The sequence below is a fragment of the Haliotis rufescens genome, unplaced genomic scaffold (assembly GCF_023055435.1).
Source record: "Haliotis rufescens isolate VD_foot unplaced genomic scaffold, xgHalRufe1.0.p SCAF_10, whole genome shotgun sequence".
NCBI lineage: Eukaryota > Metazoa > Mollusca > Gastropoda > Lepetellida > Haliotidae > Haliotis > Haliotis rufescens.
Genome location: NW_025963780.1, coordinates 24,346,497 through 24,373,591, shown reverse-complemented (window position 1 = coordinate 24,373,591; position 27,095 = coordinate 24,346,497). Strand labels below are relative to the sequence as shown.

The following is a 27,095-nucleotide window of genomic DNA, read 5'->3' as shown; positions in this document are numbered from 1 at the left end:
TGGTCATTGGACGGAAAAACGACTAAAAATTTATTAAAATTGATTAATTGGTTAGCGTCTAGAAAGTGTCCGGAAAAGCGTCGAGTTTTTCAAGCGTAAAATGGACGGAAAAACGATGCTTTTTGCTCCCTCTTCTACAACTGTTAACGGCCAATCAGATGGCGCTGGTCCCCCGACGCACGTGATGCCCAAGGAATTTACCTTAGTATCTATTTGACACATCTTTACAATCACCTTTCAATGATCGGCCAATTGATCAGTGATGACAAAGACTTGAAATCGTCACAGGTTAATTAACAAATTCTGAAATATTTCCCGTCACGTTTATCGTGTCGGCCATTTTGTACTTGATGTAAATGTATTACGACGCTCTGTCATTGTGATTGACTTACTGAGGTAGTTCTTAACGGACCTTCTCATCTAATGAGGATAATTTTTGGAATACATTTCTTGTAAACAAACTAAAACAGATGTTCCTCGCTTTGGGGGGAACTATTTTATTCCGGAATGGCCTATTAAAGCTAATAGTAAGTCAAGGCACCATGCGTGTATATGATCTGTTATTATATGTGTTTAACAAATACGGTTTTGGGCGTTAATAAAATACACTGACGCAAGTATATTCTAATCAAATCAATTGGATAATTGAATATGCTTTTTTTTACATATTACATAACATCACTACACAAAATTTGGACAGTTGCAGTAACACACTACGGTGATCGCATTAAACACCACTTTGAACAGTATTTTAGTTATATCATGGTGTATCAGACTGATGTGGGATAAAAATCCGAAGTGGTTCAGGCCATCCAACGGGTGTTCGCGAAAGGTGAGGGTATTCTGCCATACAGGTGGCACCCGTCACAAAAACATGCAAGGACAAGTCAATTGTTCACCTGAACAAAGCACGGAAACACACAATGATGCCCGTCCTCACTATTACCGAGCATGTAAATTATATTGTCCGTCAAAAACATGGACGAGTATAAGCAATATGTTCCTACAGGTAATACATGTCATACATTTGACAAACTATATTGGCTCAGAGCATTATTGTTCATCACAGCGTATAGACTCGGCATGCAGATGAACTCATCAGCGCGTTTTTTACACTTTATCTTTTAACTGACATGTTAAACTTCTATTTCATAACTCAGTTTTATTTGCACGGATCACTATGGAATCTTGGAAGGGACATTGTCGCGTTGTCGTATTGCCGCATTGACGCCCTTACAAAAACAAGCAAAACGTGTCGAAATTAACCAAAGCGCGACAATTCGACAACGCGATATTTTGGCCATTTGTCGCATTGTCGCGTTGTCGCATTGTCGCTCTTTGAATAATCTTTTTCTATATTTTACAAAAGGGCGACAATGCCGTAACGCGACATTTTTCAATGTCAAAATATGACTCGTTAGTCGCCCCATCACAAATATGTATAAAAGGCGTAAAGTTCAGTTAATGTTACAGTTAGGAAGCGGTAACCAAGTTATATCTGTCGTAGAAGTTCAACTGGATACATGTACGTCTTGAATTGAAAACACAAGTCCGTCCGCGAGTCCATAACGTTTTATAGTGAGCTCTTCTCTATAAGTGCTTAGTGTTCAACTCCCAGTTCCAAACACGTTGTACCTCATCAACAATCCACATTCCTCTAGTGCAGTGATAGTCCGGAAGATCTTACTCTTGACCGTATTAGACAACTGACGAGTTCACGCCTGACCTGTGACCTCGTTACACCCCCCATGAGGTGTTTGCAGAAGGGAGAGGGGCAGGAAATGTGTGCTCCAGCCCAGCGCGGAGCTCGCGACACACTGTATACTGCATGTTGTATACAGTATATTGCAGTTGATATACTGTATACTGCATGTGATACTGATTTGCGGAAAAGCTGCAACTTTCAAGATTCAAGATTCAATTTGCATTTATTTCATATACAACAGACCGCCATCATATATCACAGGAATGCTGCTGAGAGCGGCGTTAAAACAACTTGTTTTCATATAAAATATATAATAACCAGCTGTGAGGAGAGATATAAGATTTTTATAAGCAGTCAAATATGGATGATAAAGGACCCCCTACTGATTAGGTTCTTGTTTACTTTAGAGCAGAGTTGGCCATGTTAGATGATATAACGGTGTCAGATCGCCTAATTTCTCCCCACAAGGTACCAAAATACAATTAGGTGATGTGGGTATGCCATGCCTGGATGAGATTTATAATTATAGGTAATGTGGGTAGTTGGAACAGTCCACTTTACTGAATGAAGGGATGACAAGACAGCCAGAGATACATAGTTTTACATATTTTAATTAACAAAATATTATAACAAGTAGCCTCTATCAAAAACTATGTGTCTCTGTGTCTTTTGTTGAATTAGCGTTAGATAAGGTTGAGAAATAATTTGGAAAGTGTGTCGTCTCCTACCCCAGCTGGCGCCATCACAAACCGTCAATCACCCACTGACCCATAGCCCCGACAGCTGAATGTCCTGCTGTTTTTCACAAATTAAACTACCAGCGGCGGTATTGATTTAAACATATTTTATTTCGGAAAACCAAATGGATTAGGCACAAGTGACACACTTACGAGGCCTTCTCCCATAGACATTTCATTATATTGTGGTATGTGAATTCTGTGGTGCAGAATAAATGTACAGTGCATAGAAATTACAAGTAATGAGAAAATATAATAACATACACATATTCATATATATATATACAGTATTACACACAAACACATATACCTACATACACTCACACATACATCTACATATATACATATGATGAATTTACATTTTTTTGTATACAATGGTACATGATATATTTATAAAATAACACAGTAGTTAATAAACTACATGTAATAGACATTTTAAATTTATGTGAAGGGTGGGAAATCTTGAATGTAACTAAGCTGTGATAGTTACAGGGAATGCTATTGTTTTACATCAAAATCCGAGTGTTGAAACAACCATGTATTATATGTACCAATCACTTGTAAAATCCAGATAGTTTGAAAGTAGCTCGTGAAATAGAATTCTTGTTATAGTTCTTGTTGTATTAGGATACAATTTAAAATATGTTTGTTTCTACAATAAATTTATGGACATATTTAAAAATTAAGTTGTTTTGTTCTTCAGATAGATTTTTGTTACCACAAAGAATTGTTTCTAAATTTGGCTGAGTCCCTATATTCCTAAAGTTGATAAACAAAAATTGTCTTATTAAAGAATATTTTTTACATTCAAGAAAATAGTGAAAAGCATTTTCGCATGGCGAACCGCAAAGGCAAGAAATAGTGTCTGACAAATTAACCCTAAATAAATCATCATTTAGATTGCTACATCTATGTCTAAGTCTTGTGTGGATAAAATTAATTTTACGCTTTCCATAATTGAAATAATTTGGAGATTTAATAACAATTGGATAAATTTTAGTTTTTAATTCAGCTACAGAGATACTATTTTTAATATTTTCATTTTGTGAATTCCATTGTTTTAGAGAGTCTATTATAAATGATTCCTGAAATGTACTTGTTCTGGCAAAAGGTACAGACATGTTCTGTTTGTTACATAGGTTATAATTTGAAGCAGCTGATCTATTGTCGGGTAACAAATCCTTTAGATATGAGGGACATTCATTTATTATTATTTTGTGCACTGTCGTAAGTTTTTTAATTTTTCTTCTCTCTTTTAGTGGTAGCCAGTCGGTTTCGAAATATAAACTTTCTCTCGAGGCAAATTTGGTCAAGCCAGTCACAATTCTGGCAGCGTCAAGTTGTATTAATTCAAGTTTATTTTTGTTATAAGCAGAACAGTTGTCCCATACTTCCGACGAGTATTCCAGAATAGGTCTTATAAATGTCAGATAGATTTTGGACAGATTATATCTATTTCATTTATATTTAAGTTTACGCATAGCTGAAACCATTTTCGCTGTTGACCTAGCAATAATTGAAACATGTGCAGTCCATTTCGTATCTTGAGATAACGTGCCCCCCAGGTGTTTGTGGGTTTCAACGTGTTCAATGGCACTGTTAGCATAGCAAATAGTTGGATAATCCTGTACCTGTTTGTGACTAAAAAGCATGTATTTTGTCTTGTTTGGATGTAAGTTTACAAGCCATGTGCTTGCCCACTGGTGGAGAGAGAGAAGGTCTTGATTTAGTCTGTCTTCAATTACCATATCAGTAGATGAAGTTCCTATACATGTATCGTCGGCGAATAACCTAGTAATATTTTGAAGCTGATCAGTAATATCATTTATGTAAACTAGAAATAGGAACGGCCCCAGTACAGAGCCCTGTGGGACACCTGCTTTAGTGAATGTTTTACTTGATAAACTACCATTAATAAATACTCTTTGGCAACAGGCTGACAGATAACTACGACACCAAGCTAATAATTTACCAGTTATACCATATTGTTGAAATTTATGCAATATACCTTTGTGCCATACCCTGTCGAATGCCTTAGAAATATCACAAAATATCATACAAAAATATTTATGATCATCAAGTGAATAAGAAATGTGATGGTAAATTTCAATTAATTGATATGTAGTACAATTGTTTGGCATGAATCCCGATTGATATTTGGAAAGTAGCTTATTCTCCAGAAAGTAATTATACATTCTTTTAAAAATGAGTCTTTCAAATACTTTCCCAAGACAAGATAACAGTGAAATATACCTGTAGTTGGAAGGGTTGGATTACTTTCTTACTTATATTGGAGATTTAACGTGCGCTTTCCGACTGCAAGCGTATGTCGCACACGGAGGGTTGGATTTATCTCATTAAAGCTGGGTTGGATTTATCTCATTTTCCTGTTATATGTGTGTATATCCTTCTCTTCATTTGAGAAAGGCAAAATTTACTGATCTCTCTATCTCAGTGGTTTAAGATTCTTTACTCATGTGCAAGCTATACACCGCTAATATTCCCACTAAAGAGCAGTGTTGGTTTAAGGCTTAATCAGCTATGACTTCCCCGTTGCTCAACGTTGGCCTACTCCGGGAGAGCGCATGGATTAGTGATCACACAGATTAGGCAATCTGGGCTCACTAGTAATTAGACAATGTGGGTATTAATTGGTTTAGGAAATTAGGCGATCTGGGTATACTCCGTTATAACCATAATCCAGGAGCTACGGCGGGGGGCAAACTGGTCTTGTTATTGTGTGGTATGAGCTGTGACGTAGACCCAAGCGAATAAAGTAGTAATGCACATACTAGTCAACTTGATTATAATGTTAATTATAGTGTAGCGTGTCATCAACGATTACTATATTATATCCTAACTTGTCATTGATGTATTGACATCGAACAATGTACGATAATTCGAAATTCTTATTCGAGCTATAAAAAGCTTCAACAGGGACAGTACCGGTGTCAGTAAAAAAAATCGTAGTTAAAAATATAATCTAAAGGAGCCAAGAACAATATTGTTTTATTAACGCTTCTTCCATGGATAGAATTGAGGCAATCTGGGCTTGCCAAATCGTTCTAGACTTGAGCTGGAATCCTTTTAAATTTATTCTCTATGGTCTGGGAGACGTACAAGGGTGTCAGTATCGCCTGGAGAACTGACGTTTGGGAGAATGCAGCAGGGGCCATCATGGTTAGTGTAATCGGATATATTGTGGAGTTTCGGGTTTGGGCTGTTTGCTGAATAGAACGAGGGCTCACGGACAAGGGCACAATGTAGAGATTAAAGCATCTCCACCTCTGATTATATCAGATATGTTATTGTGATTTGAAATCTCTTTTTGAACAATTGCGAGTTATTGTATGCTCTGTATTCTTTCGTCATAGTAGAATATATATTTTCTATGTTGCTTTTTAAATTATCCACAAATAATGAGAACTACAATGTAAACATCTATCTGGAAATATACAATAATACAACTGAAGGGCATATCTGAAAAATGGGACTTATCGAATAATATTTCTTTCTTAAACACTGTCCGTTACAGGCATTCTAATCATATTAATTATTATACTTTGTATAGTTTCAAAGTTTCAAATAATTTTAAATAATGGCAAATTGTGTATCTTTCTACATTTTGAATTCATTGTAATTTCTGCAATAAAACCCTAACATCAGATAGTGATATATACGAATATGATCTATACTGTGATAAATGAATTATTAATTTCGTATTATGAATTAAATAAATTGAAATATGGTAGTACAAACAAATTATTTTAATCTGTTCGTGTGAGTAGGTAACAAAAGATCGAGGCAACTCACTAACGTAACCATTTGTGAAAAATGAAATATTAAAAGTTTAGGGGTTTGAACATGTGCATTGAATGACAGACAAGAAAGCAACGCAATGATTAAATTATAAATCAAATTATTTTATAAATAAAACTGAATATATAGAAAATAAAAGTTTAATTTCTCATTGTTGGAAGGTGTTTAATGATAGTTTTTGTTTGATTGTTTGTTGTTAAACGCCGCACTATTATGATGGCGTTACGCTATTGTTGTTGCAGTTGATTCTAAGCAAGGTGAATACTGGGATTTTATCGAAAAAGAAAACTGTCCAATAAAATGCTTTAAAAATGAATTATGCGTGAAAACAAATAAACTGTCTGCCACAAAATATACATTGTTGCAAGATGCCTTTTATTTTTGTTTCAAAAATATATTTCAGTGAACATTTAAGAATCGTTTTAAGCCTTCATGGTTTTATCATAAAACAATTTATTATAGTCGTTGGAAAGTGTGCGGCTGTTCAGTCAAGTTGTTGACGATGTTTGTATTTATTGCTGACACTGCAAACACGAAAACGTCGTTTTTTTCCGTATATGGTCATTGGACGGAAAAACGACTAAAAATTTATTAAAATTGATTAATTGGTTAGCGTCTAGAAAGTGTCCGGAAAAGCGTCGAGTTTTTCAAGCGTAAAATGGACGGAAAAACGATGCTTTTTGCTCCCTCTTCTACAACTGTTAACGGCCAATCAGATGGCGCTGGTCCCCCGACGCACGTGATGCCCAAGGAATTTACCTTAGTATCTATTTGACACATCTTTACAATCACCTTTCAATGGTCGGCCAATTGATCAGTGATGACAAAGACTTGAAATCGTCACAGGTTAATTAACAAATTCTGAAATATTTCCCGTCACGTTTATCGTGTCGGCCATTTTGTACTTGATGTAAATGTATTACGACGCTCTGTCATTGTGATTGACTTACTGAGGTAGTTCTTAACGGACCTTCTCATCTAATGAGGATAATTTTTGGAATACATTTCTTGTAAACAAACTAAAACAGATGTTCCTCGCTTTGGGGGGAACTATTTTATTCCGGAATGGCCTATTAAAGCTAATAGTAAGTCAAGGCACCATGCGTGTATATGATCTGTTATTATATGTGTTTAACAAATACGGTTTTGGGCGTTAATAAAATACACTGACGCAAGTATATTCTAATCAAATCAATTGGATAATTGAATATGCTTTTTTTTACATATTACATAACATCACTACACAAAATTTGGACAGTTGCAGTAACACACTACGGTGATCGCATTAAACACCACTTTGAACAGTATTTTAGTTATATCATGGTGTATCAGACTGATGTGGGATAAAAATCCGAAGTGGTTCAGGCCATCCAACGGGTGTTCGCGAAAGGTGAGGGTATTCTGCCATACAGGTGGCACCCGTCACAAAAACATGCAAGGACAAGTCAATTGTTCACCTGAACAAAGCACGGAAACACACAATGATGCCCGTCCTCACTATTACCGAGCATGTAAATTATATTGTCCGTCAAAAACATGGACGAGTATAAGCAATATGTTCCTACAGGTAATACATGTCATACATTTGACAAAATATATTGGCTCAGAGCATTATTGTTCATCACAGCGTATAGACTCGGCATGCAGATGAACTCATCAGCGCGTTTTTTACACTTTATCTTTTAACTGGCATGTTAAACTTCTATTTCATAACTCAGTTTTATTTGCACGGATCACTATGGAATCTTGGAAGGGACATTGTCGCGTTGTCGTATTGCCGCATTGACGCCCTTACAAAAACAAGCAAAACGTGTCGAAATTAACCAAAGCGCGACAATTCGACAACGCGATATTTTGGCCATTTGTCGCATTGTCGCGTTGTCGCATTGTCGCTCTTTGAATAATCTTTTTCTATATTTTACAAAAGGGCGACAATGCCGTAACGCGACATTTTTCAATGTCAAAATATGACTCGTTGTCGCATTGTCGCCCCATCACAAATATGTATAAAAGGCGTAAAGTTCAGTTAATGTTACAGTTAGGAAGCGGTAACCAAGTTATATCTGTCGTAGAAGTTCAACTTGATACATGTACGTCTTGAATTGAAAACACAAGTCCGTCCGCGAGTCCATAACGTTTTATAGTGAGCTCTTCTCTATAAGTGCTTAGTGTTCAACTCCCAGTTCCAAACACGTTGTACCTCATCAACAATCCACATTCCTCTAGTGCAGTGATAGTCCGGAAGATCTTACTCTTGACCGTATTAGACAACTGACGAGTTCACGCCTGACCTGTGACCTCGTTACACCCCCAATGAGGTGTTTGCAGAAGGGAGAGGGGCAGGAAATGTGTGCTCCAGCCCAGCGCGGAGCTCGCGACACACTGTATACTGCATGTTGTATACAGTATATTGCAGTTGATATACTGTATACTGCATGTGATACTGATTTGCGGAAAAGCTGCAACTTTCAAGATTCAAGATTCAATTTGCATTTATTTCATATACAACAGACCGCCATCATATATCACAGGAATGCTGCTGAGAGCGGCGTTAAAACAACTTGCTTTCATATAAAATATATAATAACCAGCTGTGAGGAGAGATATAAGATTTTTATAAGCAGTCAAATATGGATGATAAAGGACCCCTCACTGATTAGGTTCTTGTTTACTTAAGAGCAGAGTTGGCCATGTTAGATGATATAACGGTGTCAGATCGCCTAATTTCTCCCCACAAGGTACCAAAATACAATTAGGTGATGTGGGTATGCCATGCCTGGATGAGATTTATAATTATAGGTAATGTGGGTAGTTGGAACAGTCCACTTTACTGAATGAAGGGATGACAAGACAGCCAGAGATACATAGTTTTACATATTTTAATTAACAAAATATTATAACAAGTAGCCTCTATCAAAAACTATGTGTCTCTGTGTCTTTTGTTGAATTAGCGTTAGATAAGGTTGAGAAATAATTTGGAAAGTGTGTCGTCTCCTACCCCAGCTGGCGCCATCACAAACCGTCAATCACCCACTGACCCATAGCCCCGACAGCTGAATGTCCTGCTGTTTTTCACAAATTAAACTACCAGCGGCGGTATTGATTTAAACATATTTTATTTCGGAAAACCAAATGGATTAGGCACAAGTGACACACTTACGAGGCCTTCTCCCATAGACATTTCATTATATTGTGGTATGTGAATTCTGTGGTGCAGAATAAATGTACAGTGCATAGAAATTACAAGTAATGAGAAAATATAATAACATACACATATTCATATATATATATACAGTATTACACACAAACACATATACCTACATACACTCACACATACATCTACATATATACATATGATGAATTTACATTTTTTTGTATACAATGGTACATGATATATTTATAAAATAACACAGTAGTTAATAAACTACATGTAATAGACATTTTAAATTTATGTGAAGGGTGGGAAATCTTGAATGTAACTAAGCTGTGATAGTTACAGGGAATGCTATTGTTTTACATCAAAATCCGAGTGTTGAAACAACCATGTATTATATGTACCAATCACTTGTAAAATCCAGATAGTTTGAAAGTAGCTCGTGAAATAGAATTCTTGTTATAGTTCTTGTTGTATTAGGATACAATTTAAAATATGTTTGTTTCTACAATAAATTTATGGACATATTTAAAAATTAAGTTGTTTTGTTCTTCAGATAGATTTTTGTTACCACAAAGAATTGTTTCTAAATTTGGCTGAGTCCCTATATTCCTAAAGTTGATAAACAAAAATTGTCTTATTAAAGAATATTTTTTACATTCAAGAAAATAGTGAAAAGCATTTTCGCATGGCGAACCGCAAAGGCAAGAAATAGTGTCTGACAAATTAACCCTAAATAAATCATCATTTAGATTGCTACATCTATGTCTAAGTCTTGTGTGGATAAAATTAATTTTACGCTTTCCATAATTGAAATAATTTGGAGATTTAATAACAATTGGATAAATTTTAGTTTTTAATTCAGCTACAGAGATACTATTTTTAATATTTTCATTTTGTGAATTCCATTGTTTTAGAGAGTCTATTATAAATGATTCCTGAAATGTACTTGTTCTGGCAAAAGGTACAGACATGTTCTGTTTGTTACATAGGTTATAATTTGAAGCAGCTGATCTATTGTCGGGTAACAAATCCTTTAGATATGAGGGACATTCATTTATTATTATTTTGTGCACTGTCGTAAGTTTTTTAATTTTTCTTCTCTCTTTTAGTGGTAGCCAGTCGGTTTCGAAATATAAACTTTCTCTCGAGGCAAATTTGGTCAAGCCAGTCACAATTCTGGCAGCGTCAAGTTGTATTAATTCAAGTTTATTTTTGTTATAAGCAGAACAGTTGTCCCATACTTCCGACGAGTATTCCAGAATAGGTCTTATAAATGTCAGATAGATTTTGGACAGATTATATCTATTTCATTTATATTTAAGTTTACGCATAGCTGAAACCATTTTCGCTGTTGACCTAGCAATAATTGAAACATGTGCAGTCCATTTCGTATCTTGAGATAACGTGCCCCCCAGGTGTTTGTGGGTTTCAACGTGTTCAATGGCACTGTTAGCATAGCAAATAGTTGGATAATCCTGTACCTGTTTGTGACTAAAAAGCATGTATTTTGTCTTGTTTGGATGTAAGTTTACAAGCCATGTGCTTGCCCACTGGTGGAGAGAGAGAAGGTCTTGATTTAGTCTGTCTTCAATTACCATATCAGTAGATGAAGTTCCTATACATGTATCGTCGGCGAATAACCTAGTAATATTTTGAAGCTGATCAGTAATATCATTTATGTAAACTAGAAATAGGAACGGCCCCAGTACAGAGCCCTGTGGGACACCTGCTTTAGTGAATGTTTTACTTGATAAACTACCATTAATAAATACTCTTTGGCAACAGGCTGACAGATAACTACGACACCAAGCTAATAATTTACCAGTTATACCATATTGTTGAAATTTATGCAATATACCTTTGTGCCATACCCTGTCGAATGCCTTAGAAATATCACAAAATATCATACAAAAATATTTATGATCATCAAGTGAATAAGAAATGTGATGGTAAATTTCAATTAATTGATATGTAGTACAATTGTTTGGCATGAATCCCGATTGATATTTGGAAAGTAGCTTATTCTCCAGAAAGTAATTATACATTCTTTTAAAAATGAGTCTTTCAAATACTTTCCCAAGACAAGATAACAGTGAAATATACCTGTAGTTGGAAGGGTTGGATTACTTTCTTACTTATATTGGAGATTTAACGTGCGCTTTCCGACTGCAAGCGTATGTCGCACACGGAGGGTTGGATTTATCTCATTAAAGCTGGGTTGGATTTATCTCATTTTCCTGTTATATGTGTGTATATCCTTCTCTTCATTTGAGAAAGGCAAAATTTACTGATCTCTCTATCTCAGTGGTTTAAGATTCTTTACTCATGTGCAAGCTATACACCGCTAATATTCCCACTAAAGAGCAGTGTTGGTTTAAGGCTTAATCAGCTATGACTTCCCCGTTGCTCAACGTTGGCCTACTCCGGGAGAGCGCATGGATTAGTGATCACACAGATTAGGCAATCTGGGCTCACTAGTAATTAGACAATGTGGGTATTAATTGGTTTAGGAAATTAGGCGATCTGGGTATACTCCGTTATAACCATAATCCAGGAGCTACGGCGGGGGGCAAACTGGTCTTGTTATTGTGTGGTATGAGCTGTGACGTAGACCCAAGCGAATAAAGTAGTAATGCACATACTAGTCAACTTGATTATAATGTTAATTATAGTGTAGCGTGTCATCAACGATTACTATATTATATCCTAACTTGTCATTGATGTATTGACATCGAACAATGTACGATAATTCGAAATTCTTATTCGAGCTATAAAAAGCTTCAACAGGGACAGTACCGGTGTCAGTAAAAAAAATCGTAGTTAAAAATATAATCTAAAGGAGCCAAGAACAATATTGTTTTATTAACGCTTCTTCCATGGATAGAATTGAGGCAATCTGGGCTTGCCAAATCGTTCTAGACTTGAGCTGGAATCCTTTTAAATTTATTCTCTATGGTCTGGGAGACGTACAAGGGTGTCAGTATCGCCTGGAGAACTGACGTTTGGGAGAATGCAGCAGGGGCCATCATGGTTAGTGTAATCGGATATATTGTGGAGTTTCGGGTTTGGGCTGTTTGCTGAATAGAACGAGGGCTCACGGACAAGGGCACAATGTAGAGATTAAAGCATCTCCACCTCTGATTATATCAGATATGTTATTGTGATTTGAAATCTCTTTTTGAACAATTGCGAGTTATTGTATGCTCTGTATTCTTTCGTCATAGTAGAATATATATTTTCTATGTTGCTTTTTAAATTATCCACAAATAATGAGAACTACAATGTAAACATCTATCTGGAAATATACAATAATACAACTGAAGGGCATATCTGAAAAATGGGACTTATCGAATAATATTTCTTTCTTAAACACTGTCCGTTACAGGCATTCTAATCATATTAATTATTATACTTTGTATAGTTTCAAAGTTTCAAATAATTTTAAATAATGGCAAATTGTGTATCTTTCTACATTTTGAATTCATTGTAATTTCTGCAATAAAACCCTAACATCAGATAGTGATATATACGAATATGATCTATACTGTGATAAATGAATTATTAATTTCGTATTATGAATTAAATAAATTGAAATATGGTAGTACAAACAAATTATTTTAATCTGTTCGTGTGAGTAGGTAACAAAAGATCGAGGCAACTCACTAACGTAACCATTTGTGAAAAATGAAATATTAAAAGTTTAGGGGTTTGAACATGTGCATTGAATGACAGACAAGAAAGCAACGCAATGATTAAATTATAAATCAAATTATTTTATAAATAAAACTGAATATATAGAAAATAAAAGTTTAATTTCTCATTGTTGGAAGGTGTTTAATGATAGTTTTTGTTTGATTGTTTGTTGTTAAACGCCGCACTATTATGATGGCGTTACGCTATTGTTGTTGCAGTTGATTCTAAGCAAGGTGAATACTGGGATTTTATCGAAAAAGAAAACTGTCCAATAAAATGCTTTAAAAATGAATTATGCGTGAAAACAAATAAACTGTCTGCCACAAAATATACATTGTTGCAAGATGCCTTTTATTTTTGTTTCAAAAATATATTTCAGTGAACATTTAAGAATCGTTTTAAGCCTTCATGGTTTTATCATAAAACAATTTATTATAGTCGTTGGAAAGTGTGCGGCTGTTCAGTCAAGTTGTTGACGATGTTTGTATTTATTGCTGATCATGATAAGTTTACCAATTTATAATTATGTTTGAACATTTAAACTCTTTTGCAGGTTCAATATGTTTCGTGGTGTTCACAACAGTGGTGCTGTGGACGTCAGGAAGATATTTATGTAAATAATTATGTTTTATTATTTTTATTAGCTTGAAAATAAACTAAATCACTTAAACTATTTCTTCATGTGTCTGATTGTTTTATAACTCTGGTCGCCCTGATTCCTAAATGTACATAATAAAGACGTGTCGTCTTGATGACTTCTTGTTTTGTTCAAAAGATAACATTAACATTGAAAAATGTCGATGTTTGTAAATCTGAATAAACCTCGTCATATCCCAAATAAAATTTTAGACCAACAGGATTTGTTTTAAATCAAATTTGTACGTTCCCAAAGTACTTATTGAGATAATAGATTTTGATACAGTTCGAAAGGGTTCGGTGTTTTCCTTACGATTCACAGTCAGAACATTTGTTTTACGGAAACAGTCAACAACGAAGCCGGATATCTGGACGATGAAATCACTGCTCACAGCAAGTCGAGTACAAGTAGAGGTAAGATGAATAGTACGAGAGAGCGTAGATGTGGATGCAGACATGCGCGTTGCTGTTGCTGCTGTTGCTGCTGCTGCGCTGCGCTACAAACAAACTAAGAGCAACCATTTGATTTTTTCAAAAGGGGGTAGAAGAGGTGGGGCGGATTTTGGTTTGAGATTAGCATGATTTTATTTTTTAATGTTCAGGAGCTCAAATATTTTTCCAACATAAACATGAGCTCATTTTTTTGTTTTAGATTAATAAAAGTAACGAACTGTATACTTTGGAGGCACCGCCTGGAAGAAATGACTCTGAGACATTATTTTTATTCCTAGCATATGAGGCATTTGTTAAAAAGGAAAAAAGATGTAACGTGCAGCACGCATCCCTTAAAAACACTGTATAACTACATTAATCAGAATTTAAATTACTTCACTTGATCAAATGTTTTATTATTTTTATTAGCTTGAAAATAAACTAAATCACTTAAACTATTTCTTCATGTGTCTGATTGTTTTATAACTCTGGTCGCCCTGATTCCTAAATGTACATAATAAAGACGTGTCGTCTTGATGACTTCTTGTTTTGTTCAAAAGATAACATTAACATTGAAAAATGTCGATGTTTGTAAATCTGAATAAACCTCTTCATATCCCAAATAAAATTTTAGACCAACAGGATTTGTTTTAAATCAAATTTGTACGTTCCCAAAGTACTTATTGAGATAATAGATTTTGATACAGTTCGAAAGGGTTCGGTGTTTTCCTTACGATTCACAGTCAGAACATTTGTTTTACGGAAACAGTCAACAACGAAGCCGGATATCTGGACGATGAAATCACTGCTCACAGCAAGTCGAGTACAAGTAGAGGTAAGATGAATAGTACGAGAGAGCGTAGATGTGGATGCAGACATGCGCGTTGCTGTTGCTGCTGTTGCTGCTGCTGCGCTGGGCTACAAACAAACTAAGAGCAACCATTTGATTTTTTCAAAAGGGGGTAGAAGAGGTGGGGCGGATTTTGGTTTGAGATTAGCATGATTTTATTTTTTAATGTTTAGGAGCTCAAATATTTTTCCAACATAAACATGAGCTCATTTTTTTGTTTTAGATTAATAAAAGTAACGAACTGTATACTTTGGAGGCACCGCCTGGAAGAAATGACTCTGAGACATTATTTTTATTCCTAGCATATGAGGCATTTGTTAAAAAGGAAAAAAGATGTAACGTGCAGCACGCATCCCTTAAAAACACTGTATAACTACATTAATCAGAATTTAAATTACTTCACTTGATCAAATGTTTTATTATTTTTATTAGCTTGAAAATAAACTAAATCACTTAAACTATTTCTTCATGTGTCTGATTGTTTTATAACTCTGGTCGCCCTGATTCCTAAATGTACATAATAAAGACGTGTCGTCTTGATGACTTCTTGTTTTGTTCAAAAGATAACATTAACATTGAAAAATGTCGATGTTTGTAAATCTGAATAAACCTCGTCATATCCCAAATAAAATTTTAGACCAACAGGATTTGTTTTAAATCAAATTTGTACGTTCCCAAAGTACTTATTGAGATAATAGATTTTGATACAGTTCGAAAGGGTTCGGTGTTTTCCTTACGATTCACAGTCAGAACATTTGTTTTACGGAAACAGTCAACAACGAAGCCGGATATCTGGACGATGAAATCACTGCTCACAGCAAGTCGAGTACAAGTAGAGGTAAGATGAATAGTACGAGAGAGCGTAGATGTGGATGCAGACATGCGCGTTGCTGTTGCTGCTGTTGCTGCTGCTGCGCTGCGCTACAAACAAACTAAGAGCAACCATTTGATTTTTTCAAAAGGGGGTAGAAGAGGTGGGGCGGATTTTGGTTTGAGATTAGCATGATTTTATTTTTTAATGTTTAGGAGCTCAAATATTTTTCCAACATAAACATGAGCTCATTTTTTTGTTTTAGATTAATAAAAGTAACGAACTGTATACTTTGGACGCACCGCCTGGAAGAAATGACTCTGAGACATTATTTTTATTCCTAGTATATGAGGCATTTGTTAAAAAGGAAAAAAGATGTAACGTGCAGCACGCATCCCTTAAAAACACTGTATAACTACATTAATCAGAATTTAAATTACTTCACTTGATCAAATGGAGATCGATCTTTCATTGGACGAGAGCTCTTATCCGTTATAAATGTTTTTTTGCATATGTACAGTAAGAAAATTGTAACAAGTTTGTAATCTGTAACTGAAAGGAAATTTGAAACTGTTATTTGTAACAATTCTAATTTTCTAATTTTCTAATAAACACATGATCATGATATAGTCTGAATCGTACTACTACAAGTAGTAGTAGTAGTAGTAGAAGTAGTAGTAGTAGTAGTAGTAGTAGTAGTAGTAGTAGTAGTAGTAGTAGTAGTATCTATCAATTGTGTCTACTTTGTCATAGTTTTTACTAATTTGTGAAAGTGAATCCTCATTAATTCAAAGTATTTCTAGTGATTAAGATGGGTTAAGGAGTCTCTGAATCTGCATGGTTGAAAACGGTACTCTGTTCGTCTCGAACTACGGATAAAACATGCTTAACGAGGTGTTACTGCATTTGTTTCGAAGTAAACGCTTTCGCTTTTGTCGTAAAAGTCGACTGAAATGGACTGGGTGGTCAAAATCGTAGCGTTGATCGTAGTAGCTCATGCTTTCAATCATTGGTTTACCTGGTCCAAACTTGACTGATATGGCTAATGTTATACAATATTAACCCCCTCTCATATAAACCGTAGTAGATTGCATTGGGCGTAAAAGGCAAACAGAGGTGACAAATATATGAATGGAGCCCTGAAAATCAGTCTCAAAATCACCGATGCACCAAGTCTTCCTTTCCTAATCTCCATTGTTTGTTGGTTCTTATAGAATTCCACACCGCAGCTTGGGAGGAACTAATGCAGGTATATACTGACAAGATCAGAGGTATGTAGATATATATATTATAAATGTATATTGCTCATTTTCACCGACGTACAAAGTGAGTGAGTTTCGTTGAACACTTCTTTGAAGAGGTGCACTGATGACAGCTTCATTAAGGACGAAAACCTTGTGATACAGGTATCAGATTTTTACCATTTTGGTGAAAGAACGAGTACGGTGCTGACAAACCCAGAAACATAATCAGGGCGGACCTGGGATTCGAACCCCCGATCATAGGGTTCTGGCACGTCGATGGGACGTAAATGAGTGTTGAAGCAGGGATGCGAACATATGAAACATCATTAAAACACTCGGAATCTCTATAGAGATGGTCGCCCATGTCTGGTGTCCCCCACCGTAATATTGCTGAATGTTGCTAAAAGCGGCGTAAAGCCTCACTCACTCACTCACTCACTCACTCACTCACTCACTCACTCACTCACTCACTCACTATTAATTTTGAAGGAAGACTAGATTATATGTTTCGGCTACAGAAACAAATATCTTTGCCTGGATAGTTTTGTGTACAAATAATTGTAAATTAGTTCAATGAAAACTAGAGTAAGAATTGAATTTGTAAGCACGTGACCCCAACTATGTTTAAATGTTGTTTATTTGTGCCGAAGAAAGCAAATTTATTGATTTTCATAGATAAAATGTCTAACATACCCATCAGTTCATTATTGTCTATATTATATCGCTATCTTAAGATATTTTACAATTGAAAATCAAACATGAAAATATTCAACTGAGAGGTATAGTTTCTTAATTTGTCCATTGAATATCAATATAATTGCACGGCAGATTTGCAACAAAAAGGACTATGGAAGGACAATCCACTCCCAGTACCGTGTTCTGATGAAGGCGCTCAAAGTAAGTATATATCATTTGTTTGTCTGTTTGTTTGTTTGCTTCTTTGTTTGTCGCCGCACTCAGCAGTATTCCGGCTATATGACGGCGGCCTGTAAAGAATCGAGTCTGGACCAGACAATCTGACATCAGGAACATCGATCAACGCAGTTGGGATACGATGAATAGCATCAATCAAGTCAGCCAGCCTCTTAGGACAAGCAGAGTCGCCTGTTGCGGCAAGCATGGGTTGATCTATTCTTTACCCTGATCTTCACGGGTCTCCAATTTTATTATGTTTATCAATCTAAAAGTCTTAGGCGCCGCAGTTCGCTGTGCAGAGTTGCGTCCTTTGGGCACCCCAGAAACCTATGATTGTGGTCTCGAATCCCGGTTCGCCCCGATTATGTTTGCACTTGATGTTCGCCCCGATTATGTTTGCCAGCACTTGACCCGTGTTGACACACCGTGTAAAAACTGGAATACTGTTAATACTTTAAATCCAACTCACTCACTCACTCAATCTAGAAGTTAATAATATGGTTTCAAGGGCCCAACATTTGGCTCCAAGTTGTTGAGCACAAACCCCAGTCAATACAGTCAATTAAATGAGATAATACGTATTGTATGATTTGCAGGTGTACCCTGCATGGATTTAAACTGTACCTCCCCGAATCCATCAACTGCCATGGACGATCTGCGAGATGTGTTAGACGTTGGAAGGGGAATAAATGAAAGACTCTTCTCTAAGATAATTGGTCACCTAAGTCCCACCCACTTCCGGTCACGTGTAACGTTCGTCACAGGTGCATCGTCCAATCACCTCTCAGAGTCTCTGGATTTGATTAAGAACCTGCAGGAAATAGTCTTTCCCCAACTTGTCAACTTTACCTTCGCCTACTACGATCTTGGTCTGAAGAAGCATGAACGACTAAAGGTGTGGCATATATAGCAAGAGGTACCCATTCACTGTTTATCCCACAACGGGGCTTTTCTGAAGTCACGTGGAATTTCTTCCAAATTGGTGCACACTTGTTTTGGTTGGAGACAGGTAATTCCATTGGTCACGTGTAACGTGTTAGGTCTTCCAGCTTTTGGGTATCGTTCGATAGCTACCTTTAACGGTTGCCTTAGACATTGAAACTTAGAGGATGATAGACCATAGGGCGCGGGGACTTCTTTGGACTACAATTAATTAGGATGGTGTTGGATGTACGCATTAAGACAATGTGCAACTCCATCCACCTTCTCATCACTCATTCACAGATTCATTCATTCTTTTGGTTGCGGGTGGTTGTGGTGGGGTGGGGTTGGGGGGTGGGAGGAGAAAATGAACCCACCTATTTATTCGTGCTCAGCATCCCACTCATTTACTCACTTTATCGCTCACTCATTCACTCACACTCACTTCTTGTAACCCATTCAGTCATCACTCGCTCACTCAACCCTTGAAGACCCGGGGTAGAATAGGTCTTCAGCAACCCATGATTGCCGTAAAAGGCGACTGTGCTTGTCGTAAGAGGCGACTAGCGGAATCGGGTGGTCAGGCTCGCTGACATGGTTGATACATCTCATCGTATACCAATTGCGTGGATCGATACTCATGATGTCAATCATTGGATTGTCTGGTCCAGACTCGATTATTTACAGACCACCGTCATGTAGCTGGGATATTGCTGAGTGTGGTGTTAAACAACAAACAAACACTCATCAATTTATTCATTCATTCTTCCAACCATCCATTCTTCAACCCAGTCATCTCAATCATTCGCTCGCCTATCCATTCACCAACTTACCAACTCAGCTACTCAACGCCACAGTCATGATTACTTTTGTCACACCAGGTACAGGAACAGTGTGATTGTGAGCTGAGAACATTTCCTCTCCATCTGATGCCTAAATATTTACAAGATCTGAGGTGTTATTCATGGAAGCCGTTGATAATACAGGTGAATATGCAACGCTGAGCACATGTATACGCACAGTTATATTGTACCTTCTCCAATAGAATTGAAAAGCCAAAATCTCCTAATCAAAGTACTCTTAACAACTCTGTTATGTATGTTACTATACAAGATAGCTACGCTACAAATCACAAAGAACACTGAAGAATGAAACGTGGTTCATCTCACGATAAAACACTGTTCCATTATTGTTCATGTGCACGCAACTTGATGACGTTATTTTTTAGGAGGAACGTGGGTTGTTCCCCGTTGATGTAGCTGGGCAGCGTAGATAACCCCAATGACCGAACGATCGCAAACAAAACTGAGAGAGATATGAAAATCGGTACTGAGAGAAAATGTACGGATAATTGTGAGAAAATACGGGAAAAACCAAACTTAATCCTCATTTCAAAATACGCTCCTACTGCATGTCATCTTGACAATTGTTCTGTGGTAAAAGTAATTGTTCATTCAACAGAAAACAAACCATGCTCACAATGTATCTGATATTCTGAATACTATGGAGCACCAACAACTTACGCATAGGTCCAAGATAGTCAGTAGTAGTATAGGGAATGTGGGTTCTAACTCACTGCCACCTAGGCCAGATTAATACACCAACAATGCTTCTACAGAGGTCATTTTTAATGCAAATTTTGCAATACGATCTAATGATCGTCATGCGACTAAGCTAATTTGTAATGAAAAGGGGTTCCACCGCACTGTCGGCTAGACCAGATTCATACCCCAATAATGCAACTACAGAGGTATTTTTCATGCAAATTATGCAATGCGATCCAATGATCATCATAGATCAAGATGCGTATCGAGGAAAAAAATTATTCCTAATTTCGAACCAGTTCTTTGTTTTGGGCACGGAATACTTGGCGCTCTTGTTGTTTCCCCTGTTCTATGAAGGTTTTTTTCTTGTCTTCACTTATACCACTGGTCTTACGAGAATTTGATCGAATCTCCTGCTTCATTGCGTTGTATTTGGTGAGTTCTGACAACACTTAATGAAGCTCCTCCTCGGATATCTTGCAATCAGCCAGTGCTGTTGAAATATGATCCTCAAGGCTGTTTAACTTTGCTTCGGCCAATACAAGAATACTATCATGTTTCAATGGTTTCTTTTGCAACTTACGAGAAATAAATTGAAGAGCTATTCCTGCCAGTCCAGAGACTCCGGCTGCTATCTCCATGCAAAGGATGAAATGCATGGCGATTATAGTTGATAATTGATAACACCAGCTACACCAAGTCCCGTGCTAGCTGTTACAAGTGCAGTGTCGACTCCGTCGAGAGCATTTACAGCTCTGAGATACTTTTTGTACAATCAAATTCTAGAATCACGCTCCTTCTCTATTTGATGATTTATTTCACTTATTTGTTGAAATCGAAATCAATCAACAGTATCCATCTTTTCAGATGCTTCATCAAGCACTGGATATAAACCCATATTATAAATTATTATATCATACAAGAGTGTTTAATTGGTCCTTCGCTATTTGATGTTTTATTTCACTAATGTCTTGAGAGTATACATCACCCTTATTAGGTGTATATTATATGGCATAAATATCTTAGTAAGTGAAATGCTCCTCTTATTAGAGGCCTGGATGTCAGTGAAGTTTGTATTAATGAACTTGTTTCCCATGCTGATAATACAACGTTGACGTTCATGACTTTTAAACCATTTAATTCTTAGACCCGGTAATATCTCAAAGGCTTTAATAAGAAGTGTAGCACCACTGGGCATATTCTGCAAGTTTTTAAATACTTCATTGAATTCAGTAACCAAATTCAAGCTGATATCTTTAATGCTGGACAACTCAAAAACATATAGCCTGGGTCATCTTGCAGGGGAGCGACTAACACACTCTTTCATTTTGAGGTGATATAAGCCCCGAGTACAATCCCATGGCCACTATTAATTATCTTAGTTAAATGATGTGCCTTACCCGTCATCACATATGATGGGGCAATGAACCATATTCAGTAATCATTCGATTTTTGTTTCGAGCATAATCCATTTATTGTTTTCGGCACGAACAAGATCGTATAAAGTGTTTTTATGGAGTCCACTAACGTCGACATCAATTAAATCCCCTAAATTAGTAGAAGGGACATTATATAGGTGCTGTGAATATAACTTCTTTCTGCTTGTACACATTATCTTGCCTCGATACCGGGTTTATCAAATCCTTGTGTCTCCAAGATCGGAAAGTGCCAATGTATTACATTGTCTTGGTTAATGCGTTCCAGGACCTGAAGAATCAACCATTATTTATAATATGGAATGACACACTCAAATGTCCCATATGTACAGGTTGACGTTTCACATCTAATACAGACATTTTGAGCCCTGTAATAATGCCCCGCCTTAACTTCTTATTCAGTTATGAGAAAGATTCTGTTCTACACTATTGTATGTTTCATCTTTGACTGGAATAGCTCTTATCAGAGTTGAAGGATTTTCGCGTTAATATTATCAGTTGTACAAGATGGATGCACAACTCTTGATAGGGAAATATACACAAAGAAAAAAGTTAAGCACATCCTAATATATTTCATTATTGTTTGTAACAGTCATGAAATATATAATTATGGGAAGAATTATGTTTTCTCGAGATGATGTAATGAGTAATGCGTGACGAAAGCTTACGTGCCATGCATGGTATGCCCGTGCAGCTTGCTACCCTCGAGTATCTCTAAAAGCAGTATATCCAAACGTTAAAATTGCTTTCTTAAGCTCGGTTTTAAACAGTTATTCCATGACATTGTGTGATCATGGCATGAAGGCGATTATCAAACGCCACAAGATGGCAAATAATAATCAATGTATAACGCAGGAATGTCATGTAATGCCATTGGTTGGAATTTGGGGTATCATCACACTGTGGTAAGCCGTTTAGTCGAGAAACATGGTCAGGCCGGTGATGTACAGGACCGTTCCAGATCCGGAAGACCTCCTGTGATGACACATCAAGCAGACAGGGATCTTCTTCGTCTCAAACGCCGAGGAACCCTTTTTAACAAGTACTCGTCTGAAACAGCTGTGGTTGCCCAATCGTCGTTTCAGCACCAGAACTGCCTGAAAGCAGCAGGACTGAGGCCTAGACGAGTCATAAAGCATCCCTTGTTGAGAGATCATGGCAAAGCTGCTCGATTATAAAATACAATGTGTGTCCCTTCGTCATTCATGTCAAATACATTAATGATTTTTTTAAAATATAATTTAATATTACTATGACTTTTACATTATAACTAAAATTATGGAGTCTTGCATGTCGAGCCAACAAATTATTGTACATGTTATTCACATTGGAATTTCTGTTTACTGTGTTTGCGGTGGGGTCCAGACAATTCCCCAAATGGACAATTCCAAATACTACTGCGTAAAATATTAATGCCTATTTGGAGAAAATTACCAAATGAAAGCAAGTAAAGTTGAATCCGGAGAAAACAGAAACTTTTCAATTTCACGTTCAAGTCTTCCCAGGTGTAAAACCTAATCTTAAAATGAAAGGAATTAACACGTCCCATTTTAATTCTGGAAACCCAAAAGTCCAGAAACTCTACGCTCTTTGCCCAGTCTCGGTTAAAGGTATTTACAAAATTAAACATGCCGTTTTCATGGGAACATACCAAGGAAGAAAAAATGAAAAAAATATTGTTTAAAAACTCAATATTTAGACTATGTCGCCCATGGGCCTGCCCATGGGCGAAGTCTGGCCCATGGGTAGGCCCATGGGTAGGCCCATGGGCGAGAATATGTTCCTTTACTTAAAACTCATGTTTTTGTTTCGCAAATACATTTAATGTATTCATTCAAGTATCATGACACAAAATTTAACTCATTTTAACTTAATTCAACGATTTTATAGCGATATTGAAATATTTCGCCCATGGGCGAGAAAAAGGTTTGGCCCATGGGCGAGAATATGTTCCTTTACTTAAAACTCATGATTTTGTTTCGCAAATACATTAAATGTATTTATTGAAGTATCATGACACAAAATTTAACTCATTTTAACTTAATTCAACTATTTTATAGCGATATTGAAATATTTCGCCCATGGGCGAGAAAAAGGTTTGGCCCATAGGCGAGAATATGTTCCTTTACTTAAAACTCATGATTTTGTTTCGCAAATACATTTAATGTATTCATTCAAGTATCATGACACAAAATTTAACTCATTTTAACTTAATTCAACGATTTTATAGCGATATTGAAATATTTCGCCCATGGGCGAGAAAAAGGTTTGGCCCATGGGTAGGCCCATGGGCAGGCCCATGGGCGAGAATATGTTCCTTTACTTAAAACTCATGTTTTTGTTTCGCAAATACATTAAATGTATTTATTGAAGTATCATGACACAAAATTTAACTCATTTTAACTTAATTCAACGATTTTATAGCGATATTGAAATATTTCGCCCATGGGCGAGAAAAAGGTTTGGCCCATGGGCGAGAATATGTTCCTTTACTTAAAACTCATGATTTTGTTTCGCAAATACATTAAATGTATTCATTGAAGTATCATGACACAAAATTTAATGAAAAAATGAAAAATAAAATGTTCAAAAACTCAATATTTAGACTATGTCGCCCATGGGCCTGCCCATGGGCGAAGTCTGGCCCATGGGTAGGCCCATGGGCGAGAATATGTTCCTTTACTCAAAACTCATGTTTTTGTTTCTCAAATACATTCAATGTATTTATTTAAGTATCATGACACAAAATTTAACTCATTTTAACTTAATTCAACGATTTTATAGCGATATTGAAATATTTCGCCCATGGGCGAGAAAAGTTTTTGCCTTCGAAATCCTTGATTATTATATCATGCCAGAGTTCTGAAATTCAGTGACAATGTTGCTGAACAGTAGAATCTGATGGACGTATTGTGCAGAACCTGTTTGACACTATGGGTTCCAGGACCACTAACACTCTGAGCTGAAAAAGTTTGGTCCTAACCGCACCCAACATCTTTAATGAACCCGGCCTTATCTCTCAAAACGTTTTGGCAGTTTATCATACGAATTCATGTGCGTGTACAACATTAAATTTTAGTTAGTTTCTATTTCATTTCCCATTTTATGACCCGTTGATACATCACACTGGGCAATTACGTGACAGGTACGCGTGCGCGTATTTTAATGAAAAAAACTATTCGTCTTTTATTGCATAACGTTTGGCTGAATATCTTACATTCTAACGAAATCTCGAAATAATTATTTAATTACAAGCAGTGTCGAACTGACCAGTAGGAATTATGTTTCAATGCGATTGAGGAAAACGTGAGTGAATATTGTGACACTAAAGCAACTTTTAACTGCATTGTCACTTTTGGTATGAAAATGGTAATAGTTAAGAAAAACGTAACAGCCTTCTTATGATAATTCTCATATTCTCATTAGTACGTTGTGTCTAATTACAGTGTCGGCCTTATTTACAGGTGATTCTACAATACTTGTTGTCGGTCAATTACAATCTGCCACACCACGCGTGAATAAACAGTTATGCAGGTGTTGCTGTGGGCAAATACCTAGCCTGTACATGTATATTTTTGTGGATACATGTATTACAAATGTTCGTTGATATGTGGATATATTAAGCACCAAGACCCAAAAAGTTTATGAAAGATGAATTTGTGCCTTGATATATATATTCAACGCGAACGAAGCTTGTATTTTCTCCGCGATCCTGATGTGTATCATCGTTTAATTGGTCATTCATTAAAATTATGTTGTGAGGCGATATCAAAAGAGGCGCTCAATATACACAGTGTCGTCCGTTTCGCGTGAACTACCACCCTACCCTGTCAGTAAGAGTTATGTAATCGGTACACAAATATATTTGGTGCGATGTTTGAATTACGTCCGCCAGTGGCCACAGAAAGTATAGTACCAATCAACAAGGCCAATGCCGTACTAATAACCTAGTGACTCGCGTAACAACGGCTGTCAATATGTCTGCTACATCTACCATACCATCATCCCTGTCACAACTGGCGTATTAACGGCTTATTCAAAATATTAATTGTAGAAATGTCGTTACCAGACTAACGTACGTCGTATTCAGTCCTCAACTGGATGTTACATTCCTTATATCAGTTAACAGCCCTGTTTGTGAAAATATTTACTAGACATAAGATTTAAAGACTAATAAAATCAATTGTAAGACCGCATAGACCATAAAACCGAATAAAATATGTCTTGGTATCATCTCTTGTGTATTAGATGATGGCAATGACCGGACATGTTATAACGTTAGATTAAGAAGGAGAAACATTAAAGTGTTTTACAATACTTGGAAACATGAGCAATAAGATGTAGCAACATAAACATGCATGGAATAGGGAAAAAGGATGAAAACAAATTGAAAAGGATTTTAATACAAAATTATCGAACTAAATAACTTGCCTGAACAGAAGGGGTACCCAAACTTGTTTGAGAGTTATTCGTGTGTTGTAGACTGTCGAATGGGACTCATGTGTGTACGTAGGGTTCGCATATCTATTGCAAGTTTAAGTACTCATACACCTTCTCTTTTTGTGTTTTGTTTGTTTGTTAGTTGTATAACGCCACACTTAGCAATATTTCAGCTGTATGACGGCGGTCTGTAAATAATCGAGTCTGGACCAGACAATCCATTGATTGACATCATGTGCATCGATCCACGCAATTGGGATACGATGACATGCATCAACCAAGTCAGCGAGCCTGACCACCCGATCCCGGTAGTCGCTTCTTACGACAAGCGCTGTCGCCCTTTTACGCCAAGAATGGTTTGTTGAAGATCTTCACGGGTCTATTGAATGCAGGGATTTGTGTAAAGTCATTCAGACAGCATACAATGCCAACTAAAAAAATATACTCAGTGTCTCCGCAAAGTAATATAGTACGGTACTTAGAGTACATGTGAGATTATACTCAGATTAGGGAGATGTTTAATCCATACAACGTGTTATTATTCTACCTAACAATGTATTTAATGAAATGAATGCAAAACAAACTCAACGGCTAAAAGGTTTCATTGAAAAAACTACCCCTAGTCTTGACTAATAAAACAACTGCAACCCGACACGGATTAAACGCAACTTACAAACACAATCATAATCTGGTTAGTCTGTATCACCCAACGAGGCCTCTTACTCTGCCCACAGCATGACAGTATTGGGCAGTTC

The 27,095-nt window shown here is 36.5% G+C and overlaps 1 protein-coding gene across 1 annotated transcript in view; it reads left to right on the top strand.

Moving 5' to 3' along the window:
- The window catches only part of LOC124128293, a 60,451-nt gene that overhangs the window by 17,156 nt on the left and 16,200 nt on the right, over positions 1-27,095 (top strand). The window contains exons 2-9 of the mRNA XM_048388527.1: positions 13,665-13,724; positions 14,096-14,161; positions 14,949-15,014; positions 15,802-15,867; positions 17,055-17,111; positions 17,913-17,981; positions 18,596-18,894; positions 19,802-19,906. Of these exons, the coding sequence (XP_048244484.1) occupies positions 13,665-13,724; positions 14,096-14,161; positions 14,949-15,014; positions 15,802-15,867; positions 17,055-17,111; positions 17,913-17,981; positions 18,596-18,894; positions 19,802-19,906 (788 nt within the window). The remainder of the gene's footprint in view (positions 1-13,664; positions 13,725-14,095; positions 14,162-14,948; positions 15,015-15,801; positions 15,868-17,054; positions 17,112-17,912; positions 17,982-18,595; positions 18,895-19,801; positions 19,907-27,095) is intronic.